Source organism: the organism of the source record quoted next, unplaced genomic scaffold (genome assembly GCF_019419815.1).
Source record: "Pyrus x bretschneideri cultivar Hongxiangsu unplaced genomic scaffold, Pyrus_bretschneideri_v1 Contig23, whole genome shotgun sequence".
Lineage (NCBI taxonomy): Eukaryota > Viridiplantae > Streptophyta > Magnoliopsida > Rosales > Rosaceae > Pyrus > Pyrus x bretschneideri.
The window spans coordinates 1,926,215-1,941,440 of NW_025999535.1; the positions used below are offsets into that span (position 1 = coordinate 1,926,215).

Below are 15,226 nucleotides of genomic sequence, written 5' to 3' on the forward strand. Positions count from 1 at the left end.
AAAAAATCAATCTTAGTACTATTCACTTACAACATATTTTTGTCATTTTTGTTAAAACTCAAAATTTTGAAGTCATTTTCACTAGTTTTTCTTTATACATATAATGTAACATCACTTTTTTTTTTTAAGTATATATTATTGGTTGCCAATCATTATCATTACAAGTGACCCACTAAAAGGTATCATGTCCTGTCTTATGGCATTGTCTGGGGAAATAAAATTATATTTATGACTTTGGATTATTCATATTTTTATTAGTAAAAGATACTCTTTAGTCAGGTGAATCCTCAGCATGTAGGATAGGAAATAAATTAGGATTCTTGAAGAAGATTAAATTTTTAAATAAAATTTTGTAAATTAAATGATATAGTTGTTGATGATTGGATTATTATTTAAGTGTTAATTAATGTGTTTATTTTATATTAATGACACAACATTTAGTTTTGCAAATTTAATTTCTATAGCTTTACCCAAAAATTATACAATGTACATGCATGTATTGAGTTCGATACAATAACTTTTTGGTTTCTATCTGACAAGAAATTATGATGTATAATGATAATTTATTCGATATATTTCCATCTCTCATCTTACGTAATGATAATGGACCTAATGATTGTATTAACACTTTCCTTTAACGTTTTGAAGGATGTAAATTGTAAAAACGTAAAGTTAAGTTTTCCTAACTTTTAATTACATTGCCTAACTAATTTTTAATTACATGGCCTAGTTTTTAATTACATGGAATTAAATTTGCAAAAAGATAACTACTGAAATTTAAATAACTAGAAATTATAAATTGACTGCAGTCGCTCTCCTCCCCCCTTGCGGTGGAAAAGAAAAGGAAAGGTACAGTCTTGGGGGTCCCACTTAACAACCGTGAAGGCAAGAATAATAAGAAGTCTTTGTATTTGCAGCTCATTCCTAATAAAAATTGGTGTTGAGTACACACCGACACCTTCTTTTTGCCAATTTAGAGAGAGATAGACACAGACAGACAGACAGACCTCCCATTCCATGTGAAGAGAGAGAGAGTGAGGACGAGAGGGAGTAGTTGTAGATGTAGCATTGCCTTTGCCTTGGGGATTCCATTGAGAAAGCAAAGCAAAGCAAAGCTCTTTCTCTCTCCTCTCTATCTCTCTATCTCTCTCTCTCTCCTCCTGACTGCAGCAGATAATTTGCATAAAAGAGATTTGGCGCCAGAGAGAAGGCAGAAGAAACTCCATGAGCTAATATTGTTCTGCCTTTGCTTGTTTTCATGTAAGCAAAACTCTCTCTCTCTCTCTCTCTCTCTCTCTCTCTCTCTAAATTATCCTTATATGCCCTGCATGAACAGCATTGTTTAAATTAGTGACTGGGATTTGGATCTTGCATCTTCTGGATTGGGATTTGATGAAAATTTGATGAAAAGGTTTATCTTTTATATGTTTCTTGATCAGATAATTTGTGGGTTGCTCTTGGTGTGCTCAGTTTCTTGATTTCCTCTTCTGGGTCTGTTCATTTTTTATATGTAGATACTTTGATTCTATGACTTCAAATTCTTATAGTTTATCGAAAAAATTGTTCATGGGATTCAAATTTTTGAAGATTTGATGATAAATTCGTATCAGCTATATATATTTGGACATTTTATTTATCTCAAGTTGATAATTTTAGAACTAGTTTCATGGGCTAGTATTGACCAAATGTGACAAATCAACTCATTGAATTGTTAATGCATACTCGTTAAGACCCATTTAATTTGATATCATCATAATATAGAGGCGAGATTGGTAGTGGTGACAACGGTGTAATTAAGGTGAAATCAAATTAAATGGATCTTAATGAGTAACCATTAATATCCAATGGGTTGATTTTCCCCCTTCTAGTTTTGACGAGTAAAGAACGAGGGTAGCAACTTCCTGTTTGCTAATCGTTGTTTTACTTTCCAGCTTGAATATGGCAACTTTAGCACTCGACAATGAAATTGTAAGCCCAGATGTTTACCTTTCCTTGGGGCTTAAGACATCGGGCAAAGGCGTGATGAAAATTCCGCGGGTGCTGTCACCTCTCTCGTCAATTCTCGAGAGATATGTTCAAAGGAACGAGATGCTACTGGAGACAACAAAAATTAAACAAGTTATAACCATATATCATGGTTTAAGAGCACCCCCTCTGAGCATTCGACAATATATTGATCGCATCTGTAAGTACTCTGGTTGTAGCCCATCGTGCTTCGTTGTTGCACAGATCTACCTTGACCGATATCTTCAGTGCACCCAAGTCCATTTAACTTCTTTCAATGTTCACCGGCTACTGATAACAAGTGTAATGCTAGCAGCGAAATTTATGGATGACGCGTAAGTACTAAATCTTAGAATCAGATTTATGTGGATCATTTCTGAACACAATGTTTTTGTTATGTGAAACCTTCTGACGTTAAAGATGAACGCGGTTTTGCAGATTCTTCAACAATGCATACTATGCAAAGTGGGAGGAGTGAGCACAACAGAGTTGAATAGGTTGGAAATCAAGTTCCTGTTTACCATAGATTTCAGACTGCAAGTTACTATAGAGACATTCAATAAGTATTGCTCTCAACTGGATAAAGAAGCTGCAGGAGTCCAGATCGAACGCTCGATCCAAGCTTGCAGGATCAAAGAGAATTGGTCGAAGTCAAAAAAGAAAGATTCAACTTACGTTCACACAGTTGCGAGATGACACAAATTGTCATATCATCTCAGCGTTTATTACATGAATTTTCTGAATTTCGATCGAGTTACAAAAAATCCTATTGTTTGGTAAAACACTTGAGTGAACAATAATTTTAGTATCTCGCTTTCGTTTTGTGCAAAGTTTTGGTTTCCATTTTAGTATCTGTCTCGTCAATCGGCATCTTCACTCCAAGATGAAGCTGGTTTGTATTTTTCGTGGCACCGGCATCTTCACTTGCCTAGACTTTGATACTCCATGAAGATGCTTAACTTGTGTTTGCAGCAATTTTGGATTCTTTTGATATTTATAGGGTGACCTTAAAGCCTGACTACTTGCCTGCCACCAAGTCGTCCCAATAAAACATCATGTGGGAGGACTCTCGAGTGCAATCCAACCAAACTTCCCTTTCCGAAAATCCGACAACACACGAAATGCCACTTGATGACTATCCATCCCCATTGAACATGTGAACGGCAAGCTTCTGAACAAATAGGAGAAGGCCGAACATTACCCCAGTTACTCGTTGTAAGTTTCGTGAAATCGAAATTTCAAAACCAAAAACTAGAAGAATGTATAAGGACCCCACTGCACGCAGAAGAAGTCCTTTGGCTCTGCGTTTGACATTCACATCTGCTGCTAGCGATCTTGCTAACCGGCCTAGCTTCATAGCGCCCTGTACTCGCCACGTCAAAGAAACCATCATCTGCCATGAGCGTTTTAAGTCGGGAAAAGAACATTTAGTTAGTACTCACGTCCAGAACTTTTACTTAACTTTACTATGAAGCGGAACATATTAATTTATGACACCTCACGTATTTCTATTCCGTAGCCACTTGTTCTTCATACTTGTATACAACCAAGAGCATTGTTGTATATAGCAACAAGAAAAGCCCCCCAAACCTTTTCGTTTACATGTCCATTGAAAACATGTGGCTCTTTCATGTTTCTGAATGGTAACAAACCTTCATTGCGTTTGCTACAGAAAACCCAAGAATTTACCCAACGAATATGTTTGAATACCCATCTCTCTAAAACCGTTAACTTCAAATAGTAGAACATCGGCCACCTGCAGACATCCACCACCAGCAATGATCAACCCAAGAACCTCGGTTTTCTTTTAACTTTGGTAGGACTTCTTTGATATAAAAATTTGGAGAAGCCAATAATAATTTTTTTTACCATGTTAAAAATCATTTTTTTTTTCGTCGAGTCTGATTTATTGACTTCGAAACTCCCATTTCATATGTCTAATTCATTTGTTTCATCTTGTTAAAAATCGATTGTTTTCATTTACAAACATGAACATTAGGCTGTAAGGATTATCGCCGAGATTGGTGTAAATGATTTTTTTTTTTTCATGTTAAAAATCGATTTTTTTTTCATCGGATCTGATTCATTTGCCTTCAGAACTCTAAGTTCATATATGTCTAATTCATTTGCTTCATCTCGGTAAAAACCAAATTTTCTTTTGCAAACATAAATGGCATCGGCCATGGTGATTGGTGTATACGAAGGGCGACGCATGAAAAGGTTTGAAAGAGTTGCAAGGCTTCTCGCCGAGATTGGTGATATAAATGATTTTTTTTTCTTCATGTTAAAGATCGAATCTTTTTTTGTCGGGTCTGATTCATTCGCTTTTCATTTCATTTGGTTCCAAACGGGCGACGATTTAGCACCAGATATGTTGATAAAAATCGATTTTTTTCTTTTACAAACATGAATGACAGTCTGCCTTGGTGATTGGTGTAAACGAGGGAAGACGTAGGAAAATGTTGGAAAGAGTGCAAAGTTTCTCTTCGAGATTGGTATAAATGATTTTTCCTTAATGTTAAAAATCAGTTTTTTTTTTTTTTTTTCATCGAGTCGGATTCATTTATCTTCGTAACTCCCATTTCATATGGGTCTGATTCATTTGTTTTATCTTGGTAAAAATCGATTTTTTTCTATTACAAATATGAATGGCAGTCTGCAAAATTTCTCGTCGAGATTGGATTTTCATTTGCCTTCATAACTCCAATTTCATACGGGTCTAATTCTTTTGTTTCATATGGGTTATCAATCACGTTTCGTTAGTTTCAATGGTAGGAATTAAAAATCTTTGAAATTTCATTACAATTTATCTAGATATCTGTTAATAATGTTTTCTTTTTAAGTATGTTTTTTTCTGCCATACTGGAAAATTCAATATTTTTTTTGTCACGCAAGAAAATTCAATTTATCCATTCTTTACAAATTTTATTCTTTTACATTGCCATTTGAGGATTAGCATGGCACCGTTAATATCACCAAAGATTGGGCAAATTGTTTTGTGAACTGTGCCAAAACATCTACATGACTGATGCGGGCTTCAGCTCTGTTTTTGAAATAGTCATTCGTAAATTACACACATTTGGTAAGAATTTTGTGGGGTTTGATAATTAAGAGGATCTTGAAGAAAGATTTTCCACCAAAAATCTGGTATTCAAACTATTTTGGACTAAATATTTAAAAGGCCTATGTATGTAATTTGTTGATAAAAATGAAACTTATTTTTAAGTGGAACTTGAGATTTAAGTTGTTCTTGTCTTTATTCATTTGAAGCTAGTTCACTGGTTAAATAATCCTCAATTATGTAGTAATAAAAGATTCACTAATAATTCTAATTTAAGGGAGGGATTGAAAAGGAAGGATTATCTCTTCCTAATCATCCAACGGTTAAGGTTAAACAACATTAATATTTTTATACTGATTTTTTTATAAAGACAATAAGACAAAAAGTAAAATGTTGTATTTCTATTTATTTATTCAACATCTTGTACTGATTTTTTAGAGAAAAAAATGACTTGTTTTGTATTTGTATTTATTACTATGTTGTTGTGATATTTTTTTTTCATTTTTTTTTTTTTTGCATAAATTTTATTAATTATCCATTGCAAATTCATGATTAGTTGCATCCCCAAAATAACTACTATTTTTGTATTTTTTTATCAGGATTTTCCAAAAAGTTGGTCTAAAAGTTTTTATTATTACCATTCCTACTCCGACTTCTTGTTCTATTTGTAAAAGTTAGTCTAAAAGTCTTTTATTTTATTTTAAACATTTTAGTTTTATCAGATCAATTTATGAAAGATAGATAATTTATAAACTAATCCACAATATTCATTTTCAGCTGTAATTTATTATAGTTTTTTATAATTGACTATGAGTTTCTTCAATACTATTTATTCTAGTCTGTGACGACAAGTATGAGGGCATCTCCAATCGTATCCATAACATCAAATAGCCTATCACAGTATCCTCATATCTTCGGTATTGTATTCACTTTGGTCCTTATTGCACAAATGATAAAGGTAATGCTATTTACATACTCAATTTTATTTGTCACACATTTTGTGCATTGATTTTCTTCAACTCATTCGGTCTAATGGTCGGAAATTAAGAGGAATGTGTGAGGGATAAAAATGTGTATAGACAGCACTACCAAATGATAAGGAACTCTCTGAAGATTTTGGCCAAGGGTTCTGCCTTTTTAGCATTTCTTAGACTAGGTTAGACAATGAGTATTTCATCACGAGATTTGATGGCTAATCTAATGACAAACAAAGTACGACAAGAGTACCGCTCCAAATATATACATGTCTTCTAAATTATATAGTGCTCCTAGCAGATTTAAAATAAAGTCACAAGATTACATGCCCATTAAACCAATTAGACATCAAAAGGATACCTGTGGGGAGGGTGATGGAGGAGCTGCATCCACACGAGAGAGTGCAGTAGCCCAGTTTGTACAAGGCCAAAGAAGCGTCACGTTTCTCCTTATACTGTGGAGAATTAAGAAGCCCCAAGAGCAACTCTAATCCTGCAAGTAACGAATTTGTGCAAAAGATCAAATTCTTGGAACCAGATGTGGTGAAATTATGAATATCAACAAGGTAAGATAAACCAAACTTTCCGACAGACTAAAGTCCTGTATTTGGAGGCCATTCAACTACAATATTAAGCGAAAACATACGAGTAAACAAAGAAAGAAAAAACCCCATTAAACCAAGCAAGCGTGCACATTATAAGCTTCTGATACTTTATTCTGAACAGATGCAATAAACAGAATCCTAGGAAAATTTGAACGCATAAAATTCATACCTTTTTTAGAAATAAAAATGATTTCCCTGTCACTAGAGTTGCAAAGACGAGCAAGAGATAAAGCCACTATTTGAGTGGCCTTATCTTCAACCCGCATCATATATAACAGATGGTTTAAAACCTGTCAAGGGAAATCAGGTAAGGAATTTGGAACATGCTAAATGAACATGCGATACAAGCACAAGAAGAAATTACAAAACAAAATATAATAAACACCGGACAGCCAAACGAAAAAGACAGTCCAGAATTATAGTTGCAGTGTTATCCTGCAAAAGAAATCCCACTTTTTAAATGATACACTGAGTAAAACAGCATGCACTACAAACTGAACTGAAGCAGGGAGATACCTCATTATCTGCAAGACCATATAGACAAAACGCAGCATTATGTTGGAGAGATATGTTTTATGAACCAAGAAGCTCGATTAGAGGCATGATACCACCATTCTGAGCAATGCCAGCTTGGCTATGTATTTCCTAATAAGAAGCATTGAGGAATCCAATAAGCTGTATATTCCCTGAAAAATTAACCACCACTTAAACAAAGTAAAATAATCTAATGACAGAAAGCACACAAAATTGACAAGTAACCACATGCCAGTAACCATTTATGATGAAGAAACAATATAGCCAATAAGAGATTTAACACTAATACAAAGAAACTTGCATTACAAGTAGACATGCCCATGATATTGCAGCCTTAACCTTTTCTAAAAGTACAAAACAATCCGAAGTAACATAACTTTATTAGGGTTCCTATCAAAGATACATTATACAAAAACAAAAGTATAAATGAGTTCCAGGACTGTTTAAAAACCAGCCGCTATGCTATTATGATACTTGCAACTGCCTTATTATACTTCATACATATATGCACTAAAGAATCGACAATGAATAAAAGTAATGCTAACCTGTGCCAACCTCCCAAGTGTAAAGGCAGACATCTCCTTAACCTGTGGATCAGGTGACTTAAGCATCTCAATTAATGGTTTTAAAGCACCCCTCTGAACAATATGTGCCTGCATTGACCACATAGTTATAACATCTAACAAAATCATCTTACGAAAAGAGTATGAGGGTAAAAAATACAAGTTTAACCAAAATGGTTTATTTTACCTTGCAATCTGTATCAGTTGCAGCAAACTGACCAAGTAATAAAGCAGCTTCTCTTTGGCTCTCCATACAATCGGAACTGTCAATAAAGAAATGAACAAAGGAGATGTCATTGTTCGAAAAATAAGTACATTTTTCAGGCAAAAATGATTATGACAACAACAGCAACAACATGATTGTTCAAGGAAAAAGTACAAAGTTCAGAATCACCCGAGCAATCCAATAATAGGTTGTAAAGCACCAGCAAGAAGTACTAATTTCTTGATGTGTGGGGATGAGTGGACAAGATTGCCTATTACACCAACCTGATAAACCCCACAAAATTTCAGCAAGAGCTTACAGAACAATGAGGTCCGATCTCTCAAAATACGAGAGAAGAAATATTAAGTATATCTCAAAGCTCACCGCTCAAAGGACATCACAGGATCCTCAGATCGAAGCATTAGTACCAGGGTAGACAGAGCACCGCACTCTACTACAATCTAGAATTTTGCAATGCAAATCAGCTAAATACTAAAGATTCCTAAATCAGTTATGTAAAATCTCAAAAGGAAAACTTAAATACCTGGTTTTTGTTTTCATCATTTTTAAATGCCGGAGTCCGAAGGGCACCTGCAGCCGCTATCTGTACCTTTGTGTCGAAGAAGTTAAGCAGTTCAACAAGAGGAGGGATTCCACCTTCAATCCTGAAAGTCCAAAGATAAACAAAGCGGTAAGTACCGAGACTTCTCTAATATGAGACTCAGGAGAGGAGATGCAAACAGATCTGACAAGGTTCTTAGTGTTGCCATTTTCATGAGCAATGTGAGCAATTGTATCACAAGCTCTCCTGATCACAGCATCAGGTGCCGGTGATTCACTTCCCTGCTTGTGCCTTTTTAACAGATCAACAAGATGTGGTACAGCTCCGGCATCAACCACGAGTTGTTGTTACTGTAGAAAAAGGTATGTAGGCTAAAAATATATTGATACGTGAATGTGGAAAAAATGGAAGAGAATGCTTTTTTTCTCATTATCTTTCTCTACAAGATTACAAGGATATATATACATGATACAAGTGTGTAGATAGGACAAGGTAGCCGTCCTAGTGTGTAGGTAGGACAAGGTAGAACGGCTGTAGGACGGCTTGACGGTTGTAGGACGGCTAGTATATTCCTTATTTGTCTAACACTCCCCCTCAAGTTGGAGAGTGGATGTCAAGAACTCCCAACTTGCGTAACATACCCGAAAACTTTTCTTTCCCAAGAGGTTTGGTAAACAAGTCTGCCAACTGTTGTGCCGTACCCACATGCTTGGTCTCTATTGTGCCATCTACAATCTTATCTCGTATAAAGTGACAATCCATCTCAATGTGACGAGTTCGTTCATAAAAAACAGGATTGGCAGCTATATGTAACGCTGCTTGATTATCACAAAATAAAATGGAAGGACCATCCAAAGGAATGTTCAAATCCTTCAACAAAAAACGAAGCCAAACTATCTCAACAAGCACCTGTCATGGCCCTATATTCCGCCTCTGCTGAAGAGAGCGAAACGGTTTTCTGTCGTTTCGTCCGCCAAGAAATCAAAGAACCGCCCAAGAATACACAATACCCAGTAGTCGAACGGCGAGTGATAGGGCAACCTGCCCAATCAGAATCACAAAACGCAGTTAACTTGGTCTGGTTGTCAGAACGAAATAATAAACCTTGACCTAGAGTAGCTTTCAAATAACGAACAATACGAAGCGCAGCATCCATATGAGATATCCTTGGCTCGTGCATAAAACGGCTTAGAACATGCACAGAATAGATGATATCCGGCCGAGTGATAGTGAGATATATTAACCGACCTACTAATCGTCGATACTTTTCAGGATCCTTAAGAAGTTCTCCTTTATCAGATAATTTTGTGTCATCCATAGGAAAAGCAATGGGTCGTGCTCCCAAAAAACCATAGTCCTTGAGAATCTCTAATGCATACTTGCGTTGAGAAATATAAATCCCTTGTTTGGAACGAGAAACCTCAATACCCAAAAAATATTTTAAATCGCCAAGGTCTTTTATCCGAAAATGATCACGGAGAAAAAACTTCAGAGAATTAATGGCACTAGTATCATTGCCTGTAATCACAATATCATCCACATAAATGAGCAAAGCTGTGAAAGAAATACCAAACTTTTTAGTGAACAATGAATAGTCAGCTTTGGATTGTTGAAAACCGGCAGAAATGATGGCACTAGTGAATTTGGCAAACCATTGGCGAGAAGCCTGCTTAAGACCATAAAGTGACTTGTGAAGGCGACACACAAGATTCTCCCCCTGTCGCCGAAGACCAGGAAGAGGAGACATATAGATTTCTTCATGTAAGTCACCATGTAAGAAAGCATTATTAACATCAAGCTGATGAAGAGACCAAGACTGACTAGCAGCAAGATCAAGAAGACAACGCACCGTAATCATCTTAGCAGTAGGAGAAAAAGTGTCATGATAATCAATACCTTCAGCCTGAGTGAAGCCTTTAGCAACCAAACGAGCTTTGTAGCGGTCAATAGAGCCGTCGGAATTGTGCTTGAGTTTGTACACCCACTTACAACCAATGGGAATTTTGCCAGGGGGCAAGGAAGTTAAAGTCCAAGTACCATTAGCATGTAAAGCTTGAAGCTCCTCAGTCATAGCACGTTGCCAATTGGGGTCAGTGGCAGCCTCGGCAAAGGAGGAAGGCTCCACAGTCCGACTGACAGAGTTAATGTAAGAAAAATGCCTGGGAGAGTAACGGTGATAAGAGAGAAAATTACAAAGTGGATATCGCGTACCTTGTGTAGAACCGGGTTACGAAGTCGAAGATGGGTGGGATGGCAGAATCACCTGCGAGCAAACGTAGTCTTTTAAATAGGATGGAGGTTTATGGGCACGGGAAGAGGTGCGGGGAAGGGGAGGAGTGGTAGGTAATGGGGGGGTAGGGATGTCCGTGGGTAAAGGGGCATGGGGAGGAACGGGTAATGGGGCAGCAAGGGAATCTGTGGGAGGCGTGGAAGGGGAGGAAGGTGGAGGAGGGTGAGGCGTCGGGGCAGGAAGGGGTGGGTTATATGTAAAGTCCAGAGGGGGTGGGATGGGTAGGGTAGGCGAAGAGGATGGGATAGAAGGGTGAGAAACGGCATAAGGGAAAGTAGTTTCGTGAAAGATAACGTCTCGACTAGTGAAAATACGGTGATTGTCGAGATCGTAAAAGGTATAGGCCTTTTGTCCATGAGGATAACCGAGAAAAATGCAACGATGAGCCCGAGGGGAAAATTTGGTGGTGGGAGTGACAGGTGGCATATGCCAGACAACCAAAGACGCGGAAGTGGTCATAAGATGGGGTTTTCGAAAAGAGAACCTCAAATGGGGATTTATGATGGAAAAGACGGGTAGGGAGACGATTGATGAGATAAGTAGCGGTAAGAACACATTCCCCCCAAAACTTGATAGGAAGATGGGATTGAAAACGAAGGGCGCGAGCGGTTTCAAGAAGATGACGATGTTTTCTTTCAACAACGCCATTTTGTTGGGGGGTATAAACACAAGAAGTTTGTAAAAGCACCCCATGATCAGAGAAAAAACTACGAAGAGATAAAAATTCACCACCATTGTCAGTACGAATGCATTGGATGGTAGTGCGGAATTGGGTAGTGACATAAGCAAAAAAATCCTTAATTAATTGTTGAGTGTCGGATTTATGTTTCATGAGGAAGACCCACGTAAAGCGAGAAAAATCATCCACAATGGTTAAGAAATAATGAGCACCAGAAAGAGAAGATTGACGATTCGGGCCCCAAATATCACAATGAATTAAAGCAAAAGGGAAAGTTGATGAAATTGAACTCAAAAGAAAAGGTTGACGAGTTTGTTTTGCCAACGGACAAACATCACAAATATGACTAGAATCAAAAGGACAATTAAGAGAGCTAGATGCTAAAGCTTGCAAACGAGTGGAGGAGGGGTGACCAAGACGCCTATGCCAGAGGGAGGAGGGGATGGTAATGAAGTTGCAGAGAGGTTGACAGGTGGGGAGAGAAGAGGTAAGTGCCACAAGGTAATACAAATCGTCACGTCGCTTACCCACACCAATCATCGCCTTCGAAACCAAGTCCTGCAAAACACACCAAGAAGGAAAGAAGGTTATGGAACACGATAATCCATCTGTAAGTTTACCAACCAATAAAAGGTCCACTCGGAAATTAGGGACACATAAAACATCCTTCAAAGTAACTGATGAATTTAAAGGAAGAATGCTAGTAAAAGTAATGGGAGCGGAAGCACCACTAGGCAAAGAAACAGGCGGCAAATGTGAAGGAGAACGATTAACCAAACATGAGGCGGAAGAAGTAATATGATCCGTAGCACCACTGTCAAGAATCCATTGACCATGACGAGAGGTGACAGGTAACAAACCTTGGGCAAAATCAGTAGTGAGCACGGCATTGGCCTGAGGAGGGGTGGTGGTGTCACGTAGAGCAGCTAGAACACGGGAGTACTGCTCGGCAGAGAGGTCAGGCATGGCAAGCTGCAAGTCATGCAAAGTGGGCTGGGCCCCGTGCACTTGGTGGGTCGCTGGAGTAGAAGAGGAGGTGGGGGCCTGGGTGCCTTGCACGTGATGAGCCTGGGTGAAATTATAGGGCCGGGAAGCAGAAAACCGTGGCTGCCGAGGAGGACTGGAAGGTGCACGGCTGCGGGAAGAACTGGAAGCAGTGGCACGACGCGGTGGTCGCCACGGTTGGCCATGGAGGGGATGGCCAACAGGATAGCCATGAAGTTTATGGCAGGTGTCTCGGGTATGATAATCAAAATTGCAGTAGGTGCAGTGGAGGGGAGGACGAGCAAAGGAGGGATGGGACGGGCCACGAACAGCCATGGGAACGGCAGAGAAAGCTGCCGAGAAAAAAAATTAGGGCTAGGGTTATAAACCTGCTCTGTATACCATGTAGAATAAGGTATGTAGGCTAAAAATATATTGATACGTGAATGTGGAAAAAATGGAAGAGAATGCTTTTTTTCTCATTATCTTTCTCTACAAGATTACAAGGATATATATACATGATACAAGTGTGTAGATAGGACAAGGTAGCCGTCCTAGTGTGTAGGTAGGACAAGGTAGGACGGCTGTAGGACGGCTTGACGGTTGTAGGACGGCTAGTATATTCCTTATTTGTCTAACAGTTACTCCAGCTATATAACATAAACACAGATACAGAACAAAACCCATCAAATAAGAGTACACAAACTGAGATTAAACCAAATTTTTTCAGAATCCAAATCAAGAAAAAGCTACCCACTAAGAGATCAAACATTTTTATTGCAGTGAAGGTATTGTTTTTATAGAATCATAATATTAATTAATGCCCCAAATATTTACAATCCTCATAAGATGTACCATAACATAAAAAATTTCTTACAAATGGATACAAAGAACAGGCAAAACAAATTTAGTTACCGTACTAATGTAATAAAGGTGTTAAATTTACCTTAATGGCAATAAGTCCCAGGGCATAAGCACAGTATTTCTCAACCTCGTGCTCGTAAGGGATCGGATATTTTCGGCCGTCAGCCGCCGGCGCCCGCAGATGCTTAACCACAGCCGGAACAGCTCCACAGTCCACCAAGATGTCCACGAGCTCCTCTGCATCCAAATTACCAAAAAATACTTAAGCTCCAAACAATCTCACAAGATTTCGATCAGATTAAAGATGAAAAAACAAGTAAACTCCATTAACACCCGCCAAAAATAGAAGAAAACGGTGGGTACGCTACCTTCCTTGGCGGTGAGAGCGAGGCCATGGGCGGCCTGCTTGGCGAGTAGGCGGTCGGATTGGGCAGACGAGAATTTGGACTCCAGAATCTGAACCTGCTCGCGAACCCGAACGACGAGATCTGGGCGATCGTCCTGAGGTTCGAGGACGGCCGGGACTTTCCGGTCCGGTTCACCCTCAACCTTTTCTTCTCTGAAGCCTTCTTCGAGCTTCCGCTTCAAGCCTCTTTTGGTAGTGACGGTTCGCGTCTGAGAGCGTTCCATGACGGATGGCAGAAATGGTAAATTTGGAGAGGGGTCGGGGGTAGTTCGGGAATAAAGGTGTGGCGGATGGGATTTTCGGAAGTAAATCTGGGGTGGCGCTTAAATATCACACCGTTAATTTCTCATCTCCCGCCGAAATATAATTTCAGTGGCTTATTACAAATTTTGGCTCCCGCCAAAGTAAATTTGCATTTGGTTTTGATTTGATTTTACTAATTTGGGCCTGGTGTATTCGAAAATCTTGTTTATTTTTCGTCTTGGGCTTCCGTAAAAAGGGAAGTATTTGGGCCTATTAAGGTAAAATGGGCTAGGCTTTATATTTGGTTGTTGGGTCTATTTAGACAAGTACCAGCCCCTCATTTTTGGGGCCACTTTTGTTATGAATTGGAACAACCGTCACCAAGTCTTATGTCACTATATGGAGTTGGTTGTATGAATTTTAGATCGTCATTGTGCTTGATTTTTCACTTTTTATGCTTTGGTGACCATCTTTAATTTTAGGTTTTTACTTTTTATGATTGAGATATGTGAAAATGATTAACAAGAAAGAGTGGTGAGACGGTGAGTAAGAAACAAAAAATGATGAATTAAAATAAAATTTTGAAAACGGAAACAACTTTAAACAATTTTAGTTGTCATTTTGTATGAATCTCTCACGCCACCCTTCCTCAACTCTTTTATATCATCATTTCTCAAATCTAGTTTTCCCCCTATTTCTAACATAGAAATAAAAACGTAAAATGATAAATAAAATGGTCATTAAGTCAACCCTTAACTAATCTTACTTTTCATGAGTTTTTAATTGACACTAATAACTAGTAGAGCAATGTTCTTGTTGATGGCACTAGCATTATTCGTAAATTGGCAATATCAACATTATTGACAACGTGTCGATACGTTATTTATGTCATGTGAAAACTATTAGGGTGGTCAGAAGATACGTACATAGTGAGACTTTTGGCATAGTAATAGAGCTTCTTGAGAACACTCCCACATTGTAGTTTTCCTTCTTTTCTTTTTTTTTCATTCAATAACAAACGTCCAAAATTTAAGCTTGGTTAATTTTCAAATATACTAAAAATTATGTGTCACTAAATCAAACGATCATTTGATGCTGATGATGGAAGATGGAAGAGCCATACAACTTAGGGGTTTTGTTGGCATATAGAAAAAGGAAAACTAATGAAAATGACTTGAAATTTTTGAGTTTTAACGATAAGGATAAAATAAAGGGTAAAGTGAATAGTACCATGATTGACTTTTTAGTATAA

General features: G+C 38.0%; 1 protein-coding gene and 1 pseudogene across 1 annotated transcript; one reads left to right on the forward strand and one right to left on the reverse strand.

Moving 5' to 3' along the window:
- The first annotated feature begins 920 nt into the window (after positions 1 to 920).
- On the forward strand, positions 921 to 2,834 carry LOC125478053 (cyclin-P3-1-like). The gene is given in 4 exon segments (XM_048585774.1): positions 921 to 1,260; positions 1,932 to 2,339; positions 2,443 to 2,465; positions 2,468 to 2,834. Coding segments are annotated over 3 exon segments (657 nt in total). The 5' UTR covers positions 921 to 1,260; positions 1,932 to 1,938; the 3' UTR covers positions 2,701 to 2,834.
- Positions 2,835 to 4,308: 1,474 nt separating this feature from the next.
- On the reverse strand, positions 4,309 to 14,047 carry LOC125477988 (annotated as a pseudogene).
- Between the last annotated feature and the right edge of the window lie 1,179 nt (positions 14,048 to 15,226).